Genomic DNA, 14,645 nt, shown 5'->3' with positions numbered 1-14,645 from the left:
ACAAGCTCTGCTACATCAGGGGAACTATCAAATGTCATAAGAGACAAAGACCGGGAGGTCAGAAGCTCAATAGAGTAGTTCATTTCTAGCATATATCTAGTGTCACAGTGGGTAGGAAACCCTTCTTGATCACTTTGTTCTCAGGTACTTTTCATTTTAAATTTAACCTCTAAATTCTGAGTTTGAGTTTGTGAATGGTAACAGGAGGACAGGGAAGGGCATACACCTTTGGTTAATCTTAACCCCTAAGATGAAACAGATTGTCTCATCCACCCAAATTCTATTAATACGGCCTCATTTCAGTGCAAGTGACTAGGAAATGCTGTCTCTTTTGATGTCTGTTCCTAGCAGCAATTCCTCTTTGTGGGAGGAAGGTATGCATTATTGATGACGGGTAACAATTCTATAATAGGCACTTGTTATGAGCTTGCTGTGCCCCCCTCTTAATATACAGTGCTGGGGCTCAACATATAGAAATGAAGTTGTTCTGTGCATTCAAAACTTGACAGTAAAGGAGGACTTGGTATCTTCAAGACTAAAGAGACAAGAAGGCTCACTTTTTTTCTGGATGGTCTTTCCTATCAGAGTCCTGCTTCTGTTTCTATAGTAACTTGTAGTTCTCATAGCTCTTGGTAGTATGTATTTTTAAAAAATGCGCGCACACACATACACATACTTCAATGTGTGTGTGTATGTGTCTGTGTGTGTATTAGACATCAATGAATGTCAGGTTCTCCTTGAATCTCTCTCTACCTTTTTTGTGTGTTTTGTTTTTGATACAGGGTCTGTCTCACCATGTAATTCTGGCTGGTCTGGAACTTACTATGTAGACCAGGATGGCCTTGAATCCAAAGAGATCTGAAAGCTGGCCTGACTCATCTATCTATCTATCTATCTATCTATCTATCTATCTATCTATTCTTTTATTTCAGTAATTTATTTTATTAAATATTCACTTTACATCTCAATAGTAGCTCCCTTCCAGACCTACACTCCCTGGACATCTAGCCCCAGCAGGACTAAGCACATTCTCTCCCACTGAGGCCCAACCAGGCAGTCCAAGTAGGGGTAAGGGGGTCTAATAACAGGAACAGAGTCAAACACAGCCCCTGCTCCAATTTCTAGGACACCCACATGAAGATCAAGCTGCACACCTTCTACAAACATGTAGGGGGCCTAGATCCTGCCCCTACATACTCTTTGGTTGGTGGTTCAGTCTCTGAGAGCTCCCATGGGCCCAGATTAAATGATTCTGTAGGTATTCTTTCGATGTCCCTGACACCTCCCTCTTGCTCACTTCTATCCCCCACTCTTCTGCAAGACTCTCCAAGCTCCGCCTGATGTTTGGCTGTGGTTCTCTACATCTGTTTCCATTGGCTGTTGAATGAAACCTCTCAGAAGACAGTCTAGGTTACTGTCAGCATGCATACCTGAGTATCACTAATAGTGTCAGGGGTTGGCTCCCATGGGATGGGTCTCAAGTTGGGACAATCACTGGTTGCCATTTCCTCAATCTCTGCTACATCTTTATTCCTGCATATCTTGTAGGCAGGACAAATATTGGGTTGAAGGTGGGTGGGTTGATCCCTCTTCCTCCACTGGAAGTCCCACCTAGCTATGGGAGTCTCCATATCCCCCATTGGTAGGAATCTCAGCTAGATGTTTATGTATTCTTTAAAACAGGATCTGTCATTGAACCTGGAGTGCATTGATTAAGCTAGACTAGCCATCAAGACCCAGGAATCCTACAGTTTGTCTCCTGTGCTGGGATTACAGGCATCCATCATGCCCCGCTATTATTTGGGTATGGGGAGCCAATTTAAGTCCTCATGGGAAGCACTTTATTAACTAAGTCATCTCTAAATTCCCCTAAGTTTTATTTTTAAGATTGTATATATATATAATTTCTACTGCCTTGTATGGAACCTAGCTCTTCCCAGGAGTGCAGAAAAAAATCCATAAATAATTAAATGACTAAAAGAGTAAGTGAGACACATTGCAATCCTGGGCAGTAAGCTTATATTCCTGAGCAATGCCTTTTTGGGCTTTCTAAAAGTTGTGGAGCTTCTCTATAACTCAATTCTCAGGGTTAGAACAAGAAGAAAAATACCAACTTTGTTGAGTTGCCAGTGAAATTTCCTGAAATGAGAATTCATATCCAGTACCTAATCATGTGGAAGCCTCAAAATAATCTTTACTAAGAACACAAATCACAGCCAGTGGGATCTCAATTTCAGCTTCACTTACTAAAGATATGTATGCTGTTAGCCAAAAGTCACTAGGAGACCACAGAAACTATCAGAAATAGCTAAATAATGTACATGGTGTACAATGTTGTGTATGTGGGGAGGGTGACTTGGGGAGACAGTAACTTCATTTCATTATGAAGTCTTCCTGGAAGAGTTGGGGCATGGGTGCCAAGGGCAAGCCTTAGCTTGGAGAGGGATTCTGAGGAAGGGATGTCTGGGAGCAGTAAACAAGGACTCAAAGTCAAACTGAGGATCAAGCTGATGGCCTATGTTCTGCTCAAGATGACTTTCAAGGATCCCGCACCTGCCCCCCATGTGTGTGTGTGTGTGTGTGTGTGTGTGTGTGTGTGTGCACGATCTGCTAGAGACAGCTTTTTCTTGCTATTCTAAAAACTCTGCATAGCTCATCACTTGTAGATCAAAAGCCCAGTCTTTTATTGATATATCAATTCAGTCATTACTCCAGGTTCCCTTTTGATTACCCCATGAATACCATGACCCCAGTCCCTTGATTCTTAGAAAGAGACAGCAAGCACAAGCACAGACAATAAGATAGCTGGGTGGGACCCCATCCTAATATTACCATTCCTACCATGCCTGGGCCTGGACCTAAACTCCTTCTGTCCCAGGACCTTGAACTCAGGAATATGCCTGCCTTTTTTTTCAGATAAATAAATTAAAAAAAAACCAAAAAAACAAAAAAACACTTAGCTGGGTAGGATCTTACCCTATGATCACAATTCCTAAATCTCTTTATCGCCTTGCTTAGTATCTTTCTGACAAGCTGGCTCATAGTGCATTTGTCTCTGTTTTCTAGGTCTGGGAAGCCCCTGGAGATGCAATAATTCATATTGTATCCTTATATTTTGCATAGTTGAGAAATTATATAGTTTTGAACTCATGCTTTCAGTGTTCTTTCCCACAGCCTTGAGAGCTGTCCTGAAGGTCACAGCATTCTACCATTTTGCTGAGACATTAGACAAACCCTCACCTCCAGGACTTGTGCTGTCTCTGATTATCATGGAGCCATTAACCTTGGCACATTCTCCTGAAGGAGGAACATAAAGTTATATATGTGTGTGTGTATAAATAATATACATATTTATACAAACAAACCTTACACCCACTCACAGCAACCACTGGCACTCATGGAGGCCCATGCCCTGCTGGCTGTGATCTAGGAATGGGAATCATATCATACTATCCCTGCTATAACCTAGTAGGCCTCAGGATGGGGACTGAGGAAGGGGGTGGGGGTGGGGGAGAGAGATAGGGAGAGAGGACTGGAAAAAGAATAAACACAGAGGATGTTGGATTCATGGTTTTAAAATGGAGCTTGTTCTCTCAAGACTTCATGGTTCAATCTGACTGCTTCACTCTCACTTACCCACTGAGAATGTTTTGAGAATATTCAATTGGAGCCAGACACTGGGGACAGAAATGATGAACAAAAAAACTATTCTTTCATGGAGCCTGCATTCTGTTAGCAAAGGCAAGAAGTAAGCAATATCATATGAACACAATGAAAAATAAGATCTTAACTGTATACTGGGTATTTACTCTTTCTTTGAGGTTTGTGGTCTCTAGTAAATGCTTATTGAAATGAGATAGGCTGACAAACTCTGGTGGGTGCATTTGGCCTTGTTTATGAGTTTTCTTGTAATTATGAATATGTGCACACACAGAGCCTGGGCAGCCACAACTTCCTCTCATAGATCCTTTCTGATCAGATTTTTCTCAATTTAATAATTATATAAGTGTGTCAATCTAAAAAAAAAAAAAAGCAGTAGAAGCCTTTTGTTTTTTCCTAAAATACATAAAAAGGAGTCTCTAGTGTAAATGCTGTTTTTCTCTGGCTGAAGAAAGGGTCCCCTCCTGCTTTGCTTCTACCAAGCACACTGAAATGACACTCAAACTCCAAAGAAGTCAAGAGAATAAGGCCACAGTTTGCAAAGCTTAGGTGAAGGATTAGTAGGACTCTGACCATGGCACGAGAGTCTAGTTCTATAGATTGACCCATAAGAAAACACTAAGAACTCACAAAGGCTAAGGTAGATAAGTTTCAAAGTGTGTGGTGGGGATCCTCCAGGAGAACTTATCTTAAACCCCACCGGAGTCTTCCTTTAAACTCTTATCAGTGGGAACACTTCAAGTGAGTATTGCCCAGCCTCTTGATTTTCCCATCTCTTGGCTCACTCATCACCAGTGATCTTTTCCTCTTACCTAAGTCACAAGTTTTCTTCACCAAACCCTTAACCTTGTCAACAACAAAAAATCCTGACTCTGCTTCATCCACTTCATCAAGCTTTGAAAATACTCCCACTACCTTGACTTTCTCTCCTGTGACATAAGACATGAAACCCAGCTCTTGATGATCAATTCATCTCGTCCTTGCATTCAGTCTGATGAACACAGCTGATGAAAATCAGAATTTTAATCAAATATAACATGCCTTGCTCCTTCACCAGGTAGACTACTTGCTTCATTCTTCTAAAAAACAATTTACAACTTCCCACTCTTCAAACATCCCATGTGTCTTTTCTCAGCCAACTTAGCACCACTATTTGGGGACCTTGTTTTGTTCCTGGCTGAGAATGTGGATACAACCTTCTCCCCACTGCATTGTGGAGCTTTTCATTCTCCTGTCACTAGTGCCAAGAAGCTGCCTCCATCTTCCCTTTCCACAGAGGTGGAACACCCATCTCTGTGAGACACCCTCTTCAGGGAATTTGATCATTTATTGCCGTTATTCCTGGAGCTTTGCTTTGGGGTTCTCTGTTAGTCAATCTCACCTTACACAGAGATATATTCTAGACTCTCCTAAAGCAAACAGCAGCAAATGCAGGGATTCTCTGGCCCTTCATCTGTAGCTCAGACTTCCTCCTCTGAGCTCTTACCTTGGTGCCTTCTTCTTCAGTATGTCTAGAGGCGAGTCAAATACTACTGAGCACAATTTCTAATTTTCGTCACCATGCCCACACTATCTTCAGTTATTATTATTATTATTATTATTATTATTATTATTTCATCATCATTTTGAAGCAGAATCTCACTATGTAGCCCTGGATAGTCTGGCACTCATTAAATAGACCAAGCTGGCCTCAGACAGAGATCTTCCTTCTTACGGGTTTCTTAAAATTTCAGTAAACAGCTACTTGTTTCCAAGATCAGCCAGCCTCATGGGCATCATTCTCAATTCGTGGGCTTTGTACTAGGTTCTAAGCCCCATTCTATAATCTGCATGCCAAGCATCCTCTGCCTTTCTTTTGTTTAGAAATAGAGTGGACAGATATCCTTGCCTTGTTCCTGACCTTCTGAGGAAAGTGTTCAGTCTTTGTTATTGAGTATGATTATTAACTAAGAGTTTTTATGTGCTCTGTCAAGTTGGGGAGTTTCCCTTGAATCTATAGTTTGCTGTGTATTTTCTTTTTTAATCATAGAAAGATGCTGGATTTTCCAGGTAGGGTGTGATGGCATGTGCCTTTAACCCCAGCACTCAGGAGGCAGAGACCGGCTGCTCTCTGAGTTCAAGGCCACCCTGGTCTACAGAGTGAGTTCCAGGACAGCCAGGTCTACACAGAGAAATTCTGCTAGGTAGGGATGGGAATACTAGGTATGAGAATGGCAATGCTGGGTTTTCTCAAATGTTTTTCCTATACCTGTTAAGTATATTGCTGGATTCAATCCTCTAAGATTTTACTGGATCTCTGCATCCCAGATCATTGGCTTTTAACAAAGAGCTCACATCACTTCTTTCTTTTCAAACCCTCCCCTAGATTCCTACTGTACTCAGGAGATCCTTTACAGAGTTCCACCAAAGAGTCCTCCCCAAATCTTTGTACATTGTTAGTCCTTTACATTGATTCATCTCCCTGCCTGTTTCACTTCCCTTACTGGCTTCTCCTGGGAACCATTCCCAATATGTCATCATTGCCACCTTGAAAATCCTCAGGCACAGCACATGGGAAAGGACCTGGGTGTCGAAGTGAAGCATCTCTGGTCACAGTCAGCATCAGGTCCCTGGCACCACCTCCTTGCCCTAACTGTGCTCCATCTGCTGTCCTGCAGGTTATTTATGCCCTCAATACCCGCCAGGATGAGGTAGAGGCCAGCGTGGAGTCAGTAAGGGAAGCCCACCAGGAGGACCTCCAGGACACAGGGGCTGAAACCAGGACCAGGCTCCCGCAGGAACAGAGCCGCACCAGTGAAGACGCAGAGGCCCTTCTGAAGCGCATTCAGACCCTGGAAAATGCCCTGGAGCTGCAGAAGAGGCTGACACAGGAGGCCCTGGCTGAGTCAGCCTCCTGTAAATTAGAGACCAAAGAGCGAGAGCTGCGGGTCGAGGCTGAGCATGCTGAACGAGTCCTGATACTTTCCAAGGAGATGCTGGAGCTCAAAGCTGATTATGAGAAGAGGCTCCAGCTGCTAACTAGCCACGAGGGTCCCCAGTGGGGCCAGCTCTCCCAGGAGAGCCCCGATGCCTCAGCTGAGTCTAGCCAAAGACCGGAAATGCACCAGGTCCTGCTAGAGGTGGAGCGATTGAGAGCTGAGAATAAGCAGCTGAGCCAGGATTATGCCCGCAAGGCGGAGGAGCTACAGGCCACCTATGAGAGGGAAAATGAGGCCATCCGTCAGGCCATGCAGCAGTCAGTCAGCGAGGCCCTATGGCAGTGGCAGGAAAAGGAGTCGGGGCTTCGAAAGAACTTCCAGGTCCAGGAGTCGGCCCTGCAAGCTCAGGTCAGGAAGCTGGAAGGGGACCTGGAGCATAGAGGGCGCAAGATAAGTGACCTGAAGAAGTATGCCCAGAAGTTGAAAGAACGGATCCAGGTAAAGCCTCTTCTTCCTCCCCAAGGGGATAATAGGCAAAGTTGCTGCTTCTAACACCCACCACTAGCCAGGTACTGTGCTAAGCACTCCACTTCCATCAAGGTCGGTATTATTTCTGGCACTGGTTCTCCCAGACTCATTCAACAAATATTTATTGGATACTTATTTTGGGCTAGGGCTAGGTTTATGGTTCGGGGCTGCATGGTGAGCTAGACTGTCCCTAGCCTCAGAGAATGCAAAGCCCTACAGCTTACAGATGAGCAGATAACCCTGAGGGACTTAATGCCTGGTCTAGGTGGTAAATAGTAAAAATTTCAACTCTGGCTAGTCTAATTCTAAATTATTTTAACTTTCTGTGCTCATCCTACAAGAACTTGACTCTCCTAAAACTCTTAGGATATTTGAGTTTAGAGAGAGCAGACCCATCGATGAGCCAGCTTTTGTGAGCCCCACAGAAGTACAAAACCCCGTCTCTCAAAGCTACAGTTAGCATTTGTAATACTCTCAAAAGTATTATATACTTTATATTAGCCTGTCCCAGCTGCAGAAGGGTTAAATAACTTTTCCAGGGCCAGACTGCCATTAGAAGGTGACTGCTGATCCTCCCCTACCAGCTGCTAATTCTAGAGCCTCATGACCCCTGCTATGCCCCCTCAGCCACCCTTCTAATCTAACAGCTATCTGTGCACTCAGCATATCCATGCAGAAAAGTGAGATCTTCCCTCTGTTCAGGATCTCGATGTGCAGCTAAGGGAGGCTCGGCAGGAGAACTCGGAGTTGAAGAGCACAGCAAGAAAACTTGGCGAGAAGTTGGCTATTGCCAAAGACAGGCTGATGCTGCAGGAGTGTCACGTGACACAGAAAACTGGTGAGATGCCCCAGATTCTTTCATTAAACATGCAGGATTAGCGGCCAGGTTTGGTCTGGCTCCCAGGGATACTCTGAAGACCAGGAGATCAGAAACAGGACCGTTGCATCTGATTGGCTAGGAAGTAAAACAAAGGTGTCCTAGACGCTGATGAACCAACCCCGGCTCCTCACCTGGAGCTGCACAGGCCAGATATCTAAAGTTTTGGTGCAAAGGGGCTCCTTACCCTCTTAATGCTCTCCACAGTGATTGGAATTCCACTTTTTCATCTTCATGACGGATCGGGATTTTGTATTTTTAACAGCATCTCTCACTGTTCCATCACGGGGTTACCCCAATAATTTTGTGAAACAGGTGTTGTCATTCTCCCATATTATAGATGATGAAGCGAAGCAGAGAGTGACTCAATGACCGACTGAAGGTCAGCTAAGTGGTGATAAAAGCTAGTGTTTAGATGTAAAGATCTCTGACTGTAAGTGTCGACAACAAAAAGTTCTGGAGTGCTTGAGCTATGACAGGCATTATGGGAAAGACAGGAAACATGGGCTCTGCCTTTGGGAAGCTTGAGAGATTGTTCCAGTGTAACCCATGTATGCTTTGGGATAGGGGTGTGACCCAGGAAGCAGAGGACCAAGATGTCTGGGAAAAAGAGAAAAAAATCTCTAGGTTGGAAGGGTGAAGAAGAGAGGTTCATATTGGGAACAGAGGAGTGGTGAGGGTTTAAAACACTGATCTTTGGAAATAGGGCACAGGGAACAGAGGAAGAAAAAAATAGCAGTTATAGTTTAACTATTATTTCTCTCCCTTAAAATTTCCATAAATAATTGTCAAAAATATGTCATAAATATACATATATTGGAGAGCAGGTTCAACTTTTTTAACTCATAAAACTGAAATAACATTTTTTATTCAGGAAAGATGTATGTGGATATTATTTAAGCTCAGGATACTGTTTTGAATAAAGACAAGAATTGAGTTCAGTTGAGCACACAAGACAACACTGAATACACTTAAGGGCTATAGACCTTCTAGCAGGCACTACATAAAGGTTCCTTTATATAGTAAAGCAAAATGTGGGTAAGCAAGACAGTCAGTTAGCAGACCTGACTTCAGAATGGCTTTGACATGAACATCTCAGTTGATCTTGAAATTTATCCTTACAGATGACATGAAGCCTGAGGATGGAGTCCTGGGGAAAAGAGATGACCTGGAAGTCTGCAGTCTCCATCCTCAGCAGGAACAAGGCTTTCCCAAGTTGTGTCACTGCAGGAATGGAGGCTCAGAAACACAGGTAGTGAAGTCACTGGAGGTTGACATGAGCTTAAGGTAGAGGTCCTCCCCTTATGCATAGTAGAGTCACTTGGAACCTGAAACCCCACTATTCAGGGATAATCAAAGCAAGATCAAAGATCTCAACAGTCAGTCTCTCTCTCTCTCTCTCTCTCTCTCTCTCTCTCTCTCTCTCTCTCTCTCTCTCTCTCTCTCTCTTTCCTTTTATATGTAAGGATGCTTTGCCTCTGTTTATGTTTATGTCTATATACCACTTGCATGCCAAATTCCTGCAGAGTCCAGAAAAGGGTATTGGATCTCCTAAAACTAGAGTTACAGATGGTTGTGAGACATCATGTGGATACTGGGAATCAAACCTGGGTCCTCTGGAAAAAGCAACTACTGCTCTTAACCACTGAGCCATCTCTCCAGCTCCCACCACCACTACCACTGGTTTCTTTCCAGGTCATTCAAATTTAGGAGAACAGGAATGCAGCAGAATATCCCCGAGTTTGTATTTACCAAAGGATATAGGCATTGCTTAGCTCCTATTTCCACTTAAAACAAGCAATGTGTTCCTTAGAAGCTACAGTGTGTGCTAGAACAACTGATCCTGTGACAGCTACAGCATTGTACAGATCTCTTTTCCAGTGCTATACACAGTGAGATCTCTCATAAATATCGTATATGTATATAGTCTTGTAAAATGATTCACATTTCCCGATACTTGCTATGAAATCAGAATGTAAATGTGTAAAAGAGAAGTGGACCACGTTTCTCCCCAGCAGTACGCTTACCAAGTTTTATTTCCCTTAACAGACCAAGAAAGAGGCAAGTGGTGAAATGGAACACATGAAGCAGCAATTCGAGGAAGACCTTCGTAAAGTCAGACATCAGACTGAAGAGGAGAAGCAGCAGCTCCGAGAGCAGCTGGGAAAGCGGCTGGAAGACTTGGTGAAGAAGCACACCATGGAAATGAAGTCGGTGTGCTCCACAGTGGAGGTGGAGAGAAAGAAGCTGAAAGTGAGGGGTGTTTGCAGAAACTGGGTCTGGGGTTTCACCTTCTCCTGCCTCCTTCCCCTTCCCATTTCCTCTTTTGTGACCCAAATATTTACTGTGCTCCTACTCTGTGCATATCTAGGCTGGTTCTCTTAGGACAGACAGGTAAAGAAAACAGTTGCTGCTTACAGGCAGCATGGGTCTCTTGGGGGCGATAATAGGAAACACCCCACAGAGAAGCAGGCTAGCTTCTGGGGAGCAGGATTTTATCATGTGACATTTTACTTCAGTAAATTCAGCTCAGCTTACAGGACAAAACCAGAGAAACTCCACTAACTGAAAACTCAGGGCTAGACCCTAATTCCGACTCTGCTGCCCACCAGAAGTTATTTATCTGCCCCCTCCCACCTACTCTCAGAAATTCTGTATATCAGAATTATCCATAAAATGGATAGTAATAACAGAATCTCTTCTGAGGATTACAGAAGGGAATCCTATGAAGAAGCAAAGTATCTACTAGCACCCTGCCTTAGTGTCTGTGTGCTGACCTCACCTTTCCATGGAGAATTCGTGGGAGGGAGCCTCCTCTCTCCTCTTGGCTGGAAAGAGCATGTCCCATGCATGAGGACCATAGGAGAGAGTATTCAGAACTCATAAAGCTGAAGCAGGAGAATCCTGAGTTCAAGGCTACACATGGAGACCCTGCATCAAAAAGGGATGCAGTATAAATCAATATTATTCTGAACATGGGTAAAGATTCATTTGATTATAAGATAAATAATATCTTTGTGATTCGAGAAGTACCTGTGTTGAGTGTTCACTGAAAGATAATCAGATACCACTGTGGGTCAGTGCTATGCATTAGTTAGAAACAGTTAAGTATTCAATACGTATGTATTAAATAAATAAATAAATAAATAAATAAATATGGCCGTGTGAAACACTCATGCTATCTCTGGGCCTAGGCTTTGGCTCTTCCACAAGCTCTGTGACTATGAGCCTTAAATTCTCTGAAGGCTGAATTCTAAAACAGTGTTTGTTGCACATATTTAAATATGGTGTTACTTGTGAACCTTTTGCTGGGTGTATAGTGTGCAGACACAGTTCAACAGATAGCAGCTAGTGCTAATTACCGTGAGTTTTGGACAGCATGTGAAATAAAAATATTATAGAGTACCTATTACATTTTATATCGAGTGCTCAAAAACACATTGAATCTTTCCAATGTTAGACGGTAAGAAACTGAATCTAGAGATAACTGTGTATCTTTCAGTCAGATAGTGGGTACAAGAGCTTCGACTCAAACCCAACAGCCTGTTACCAAAGCCTGTGCTCCCCACCTTCCTAAGGAGAAGACAGTCATTCTGAAAGGATTTTTCATCTGACCTTCTGTGGGTTGTACATATCCAATCTTCACTCCGTACTGGGCCCGCATCATCAGGAGGCACAGTCAGTCTTTCAAGTTGCAGGTTGCCCTGGTAACCTGATGGGAAAAATCTGACTTTCAGTGTGCACATCTTGCTTCAACCTTAATCAGGTCACAAGTCCATCTGGGAAATAAGTCACACAGAAATGAACCATGTTTAGTTTCTGGCATTGTTTTACTTCTTGTTCATATTTGAATTGGGGACTATAGATACTATAAACAAGGCAAAGCTTTGAAGAGGCATCCAGGGTTTATGAGCTAAAAATACACAGTTGTCCCGGTAGCATTCAAATTGCTGCAGTTCTTTGAGCCTTTGGCACATCCTAAATACTATCCTGACCTAAAGGAGCTAAAGGAGCAAATGGCAGGATGTGGACTAGATTGGCCTGGAAGACTGAATATCTGTCCTGTCACAAGACTAGAGGACATTCCCATGCTATCTTAGCAGATAGAACTTAGAGCATGTCCTGTAATTAACATTTGCACACAGTGCTTATTTGGGAAGGAATGGAAACAGATTTATGGAGCTCTCCCGAGGTCTGCTTAACCTGTCTGCATTTCCCATCTCATTTGAACCAGTTACGAATCCTCCCGAGGCTCGTAGGTCCTCTGGACAGTTTAGCATAATTTAATATAGGGTGATAGGTACTTTTCTGTAAGTTCAGAGGAATACACTTGGCAGCTACCAAACAAGTGCTAATGTCCCAAATCCACTGAATAACACAAGTGATTTAGCTGTGTTCTACTTGTGTGTTCAGTTTGAATGTCTATAATACATAAATTTACAGCATTTATATTTTATTTAATGCTTAAGTCTACTAACTTCACATTTTTACCTTCCTATCATTTATTGAATGTCCCCACTTTAACTGTTTATTTTTGACACATCAACTACTTTTGGTATTTCATTTTATCTCCACTTTTGATTTCTTATGCTTTTTTTTTTCTGGTGGAGATCTCATGTTTACACTACAGATAATAATATGTATCTTTAAATTGATCACAGCCTTTTTCAAATAATATATTTCTTAACATATAAAAGGGTTTTAGCAATTATTTTCCATCTCTTCTTCCCTGCCCTCTGGATATTTGTTTTCGTACATTTTACTACCAAACATTACTTTTACATTAAAATAAGTTTTTGTGATAGGGTCTCACTATGTCATCTTGGCTGCCCTAAAATTTGTGATGTGTCTCTCCAGCCCACTTATAAATGTGTTTTTGGCATTTCATGTTTGTGTTTGCCTGTGTACACTTGGATGCTATCCCAGGAATGAAGCCGATGGCCCGGCACACACTCACTCTACCACTGAGTTGAATTCCTAGTTTTATTTTTACTCTGTTTTTAGAAATAGCATTTCATTTTGTTGCCAGGCTGGTTTTTAATTCACTCTGTAGCCAAATTTGTGCTCAAGAAACTTGACCCCTTGACTTTGGATCAAAATAAACCTCTTTTCTTTATAACTTAGTCATCGGCACTGTGTTATTAGCAACAGAAAACAGACTTAGGACAGAGTGGCTCCTCCATCTTTCGTCCCCTTCCTTCATGCCTGCCTTTCCCACCTTTGTTCATTTGAAGTGGAGGATGTTTGGCCAAGTAGCCCAGGCTGCCCTTCAACTCTGGCCTTAGCTTCCTATGATTTCAGCTGTGCACCACAACTCACTCCCAGCTGTTTCTTTCCTTAAATTGCCAATAACTGTGGACATTGTAGACAAAAAGCCAGGAAAAAAGACTCCGTCCTGCTTGTGTCCTATTAGCTTGGGGATTTGCTCCCTGTAAAACCTACGGCTGGGTATATAAGAGTTCTGTGGAAACTGAATTCAGGAAAGCACTCTGAAGTTGAGAAATCCTCAGTGCATGAATCCCCTTCCCAGGGGTGATGTGACTAATGTATTTGAAAGCATTGGTCTCTTTACTTGTATCCTTGACCTTGTGGTTGCTTTCTACCTGAGGAGAGAGAACATGCATGCTTCTGTTGAAATCCCCCAAGGTCGCTTTGAGCTGAGCATATTGCTTTGTGCCCTCCTGCCCTCTGCACTCTGGTGATTCAGCTGTTTTCTCCCAGTAGCCCAAATGACCCTGAATCTATGAGGGAGTTTATTAATGCTAAAAGTTACTGCTGACATCAGTTGACATCTCCACCTGCCGGGGTTTTATTTTTCACTCTAGGGCCATCTGTCAAGGCACCGCGGAAGCTGTGATTGATTGTATTTACCAGAAAGGTGTGCTGTATAACATGAACAAGTGCCTTTCCTTTATGCCAAAAGTCATTACAGTCGAGTGTTTTCACTGGCTGGTACAGTGTGAATCGTGTCTTGGCGGATTTAGTTTCCAGACCAGTGAGCATAATAAACTAGAATTTGTTCAAATTTTCTGTGAATATGAAACTCATACATGAAATTATTATGAGAGAGAGGGCAATGTTTTGCTAAGGGATTTAGGTGGCACATTAATTTATTTCAACTTATTTGGTAGCAAAGGGTAACTTATATATTGTCTTTAAGAAGCAAGGGCTCCCAAACAGGAAATCCCAAAAAAGATAGCATGGATTGACTGAGGTGAGACCATATACCAAGTTGCCATATCATTCAGCTCTAATAATCTAATTATAAGTTCTTTTAGACTTTTTTTTTTTTTGGTTTTTCAAGACAGGGTTTTACTGTATAGCCTTGGCTGTCCTGGAACTCACTTTGTAGACCAGGCTGGCCTCGAACTCAGAAATCCGCCTGCCTCTGCCTCCCAACTGCTGGGATTAAAGGCGTGCGCCACCACACCCACCTCTTTTAGACTTTTTAAAAATGATTGATCCCCAAGGGACAGACAGTGCTAAGGGCTCACCCAGGGCCACTGGCTGGTCTAGTCTAGGCTTGATCCTACAGAGAAGGCAGAGATGCCATGCAGGTGATCAGTAGCACATGCTTTCAGGGGTTCAAATCAGAAACCTGGGGATCAGGAGGGACTTCTCTGTGCCCCTCATCCTCAGCATATAAGTATGTGAAGTCTGCT

General features: G+C 42.9%; 1 protein-coding gene across 1 annotated transcript in view; it reads left to right on the top strand.

Annotated features, from left to right (window-relative positions):
* Positions 1 to 14,645, top strand: part of Fam184b (family with sequence similarity 184 member B) — a 114,366-nt gene that overhangs the window by 49,402 nt on the left and 50,319 nt on the right. Inside the window, exons 2-5 of the mRNA XM_021161949.2 lie at positions 6,318 to 7,076; positions 7,809 to 7,944; positions 9,108 to 9,235; positions 10,033 to 10,236. Of these exons, the coding sequence (XP_021017608.1) occupies positions 6,318 to 7,076; positions 7,809 to 7,944; positions 9,108 to 9,235; positions 10,033 to 10,236 (1,227 nt within the window). The remainder of the gene's footprint in view (positions 1 to 6,317; positions 7,077 to 7,808; positions 7,945 to 9,107; positions 9,236 to 10,032; positions 10,237 to 14,645) is intronic.

Source organism: Mus caroli, unplaced genomic scaffold, assembly GCF_978045245.1.
Source record: "Mus caroli unplaced genomic scaffold, Mus_caroli_1 scaffold_4, whole genome shotgun sequence".
NCBI classification, from domain to species: domain Eukaryota; kingdom Metazoa; phylum Chordata; class Mammalia; order Rodentia; family Muridae; genus Mus; species Mus caroli.
Note: the sequence above shows the minus strand (reverse complement) of the source record. Positions and strands in the feature narration are given on the sequence as shown.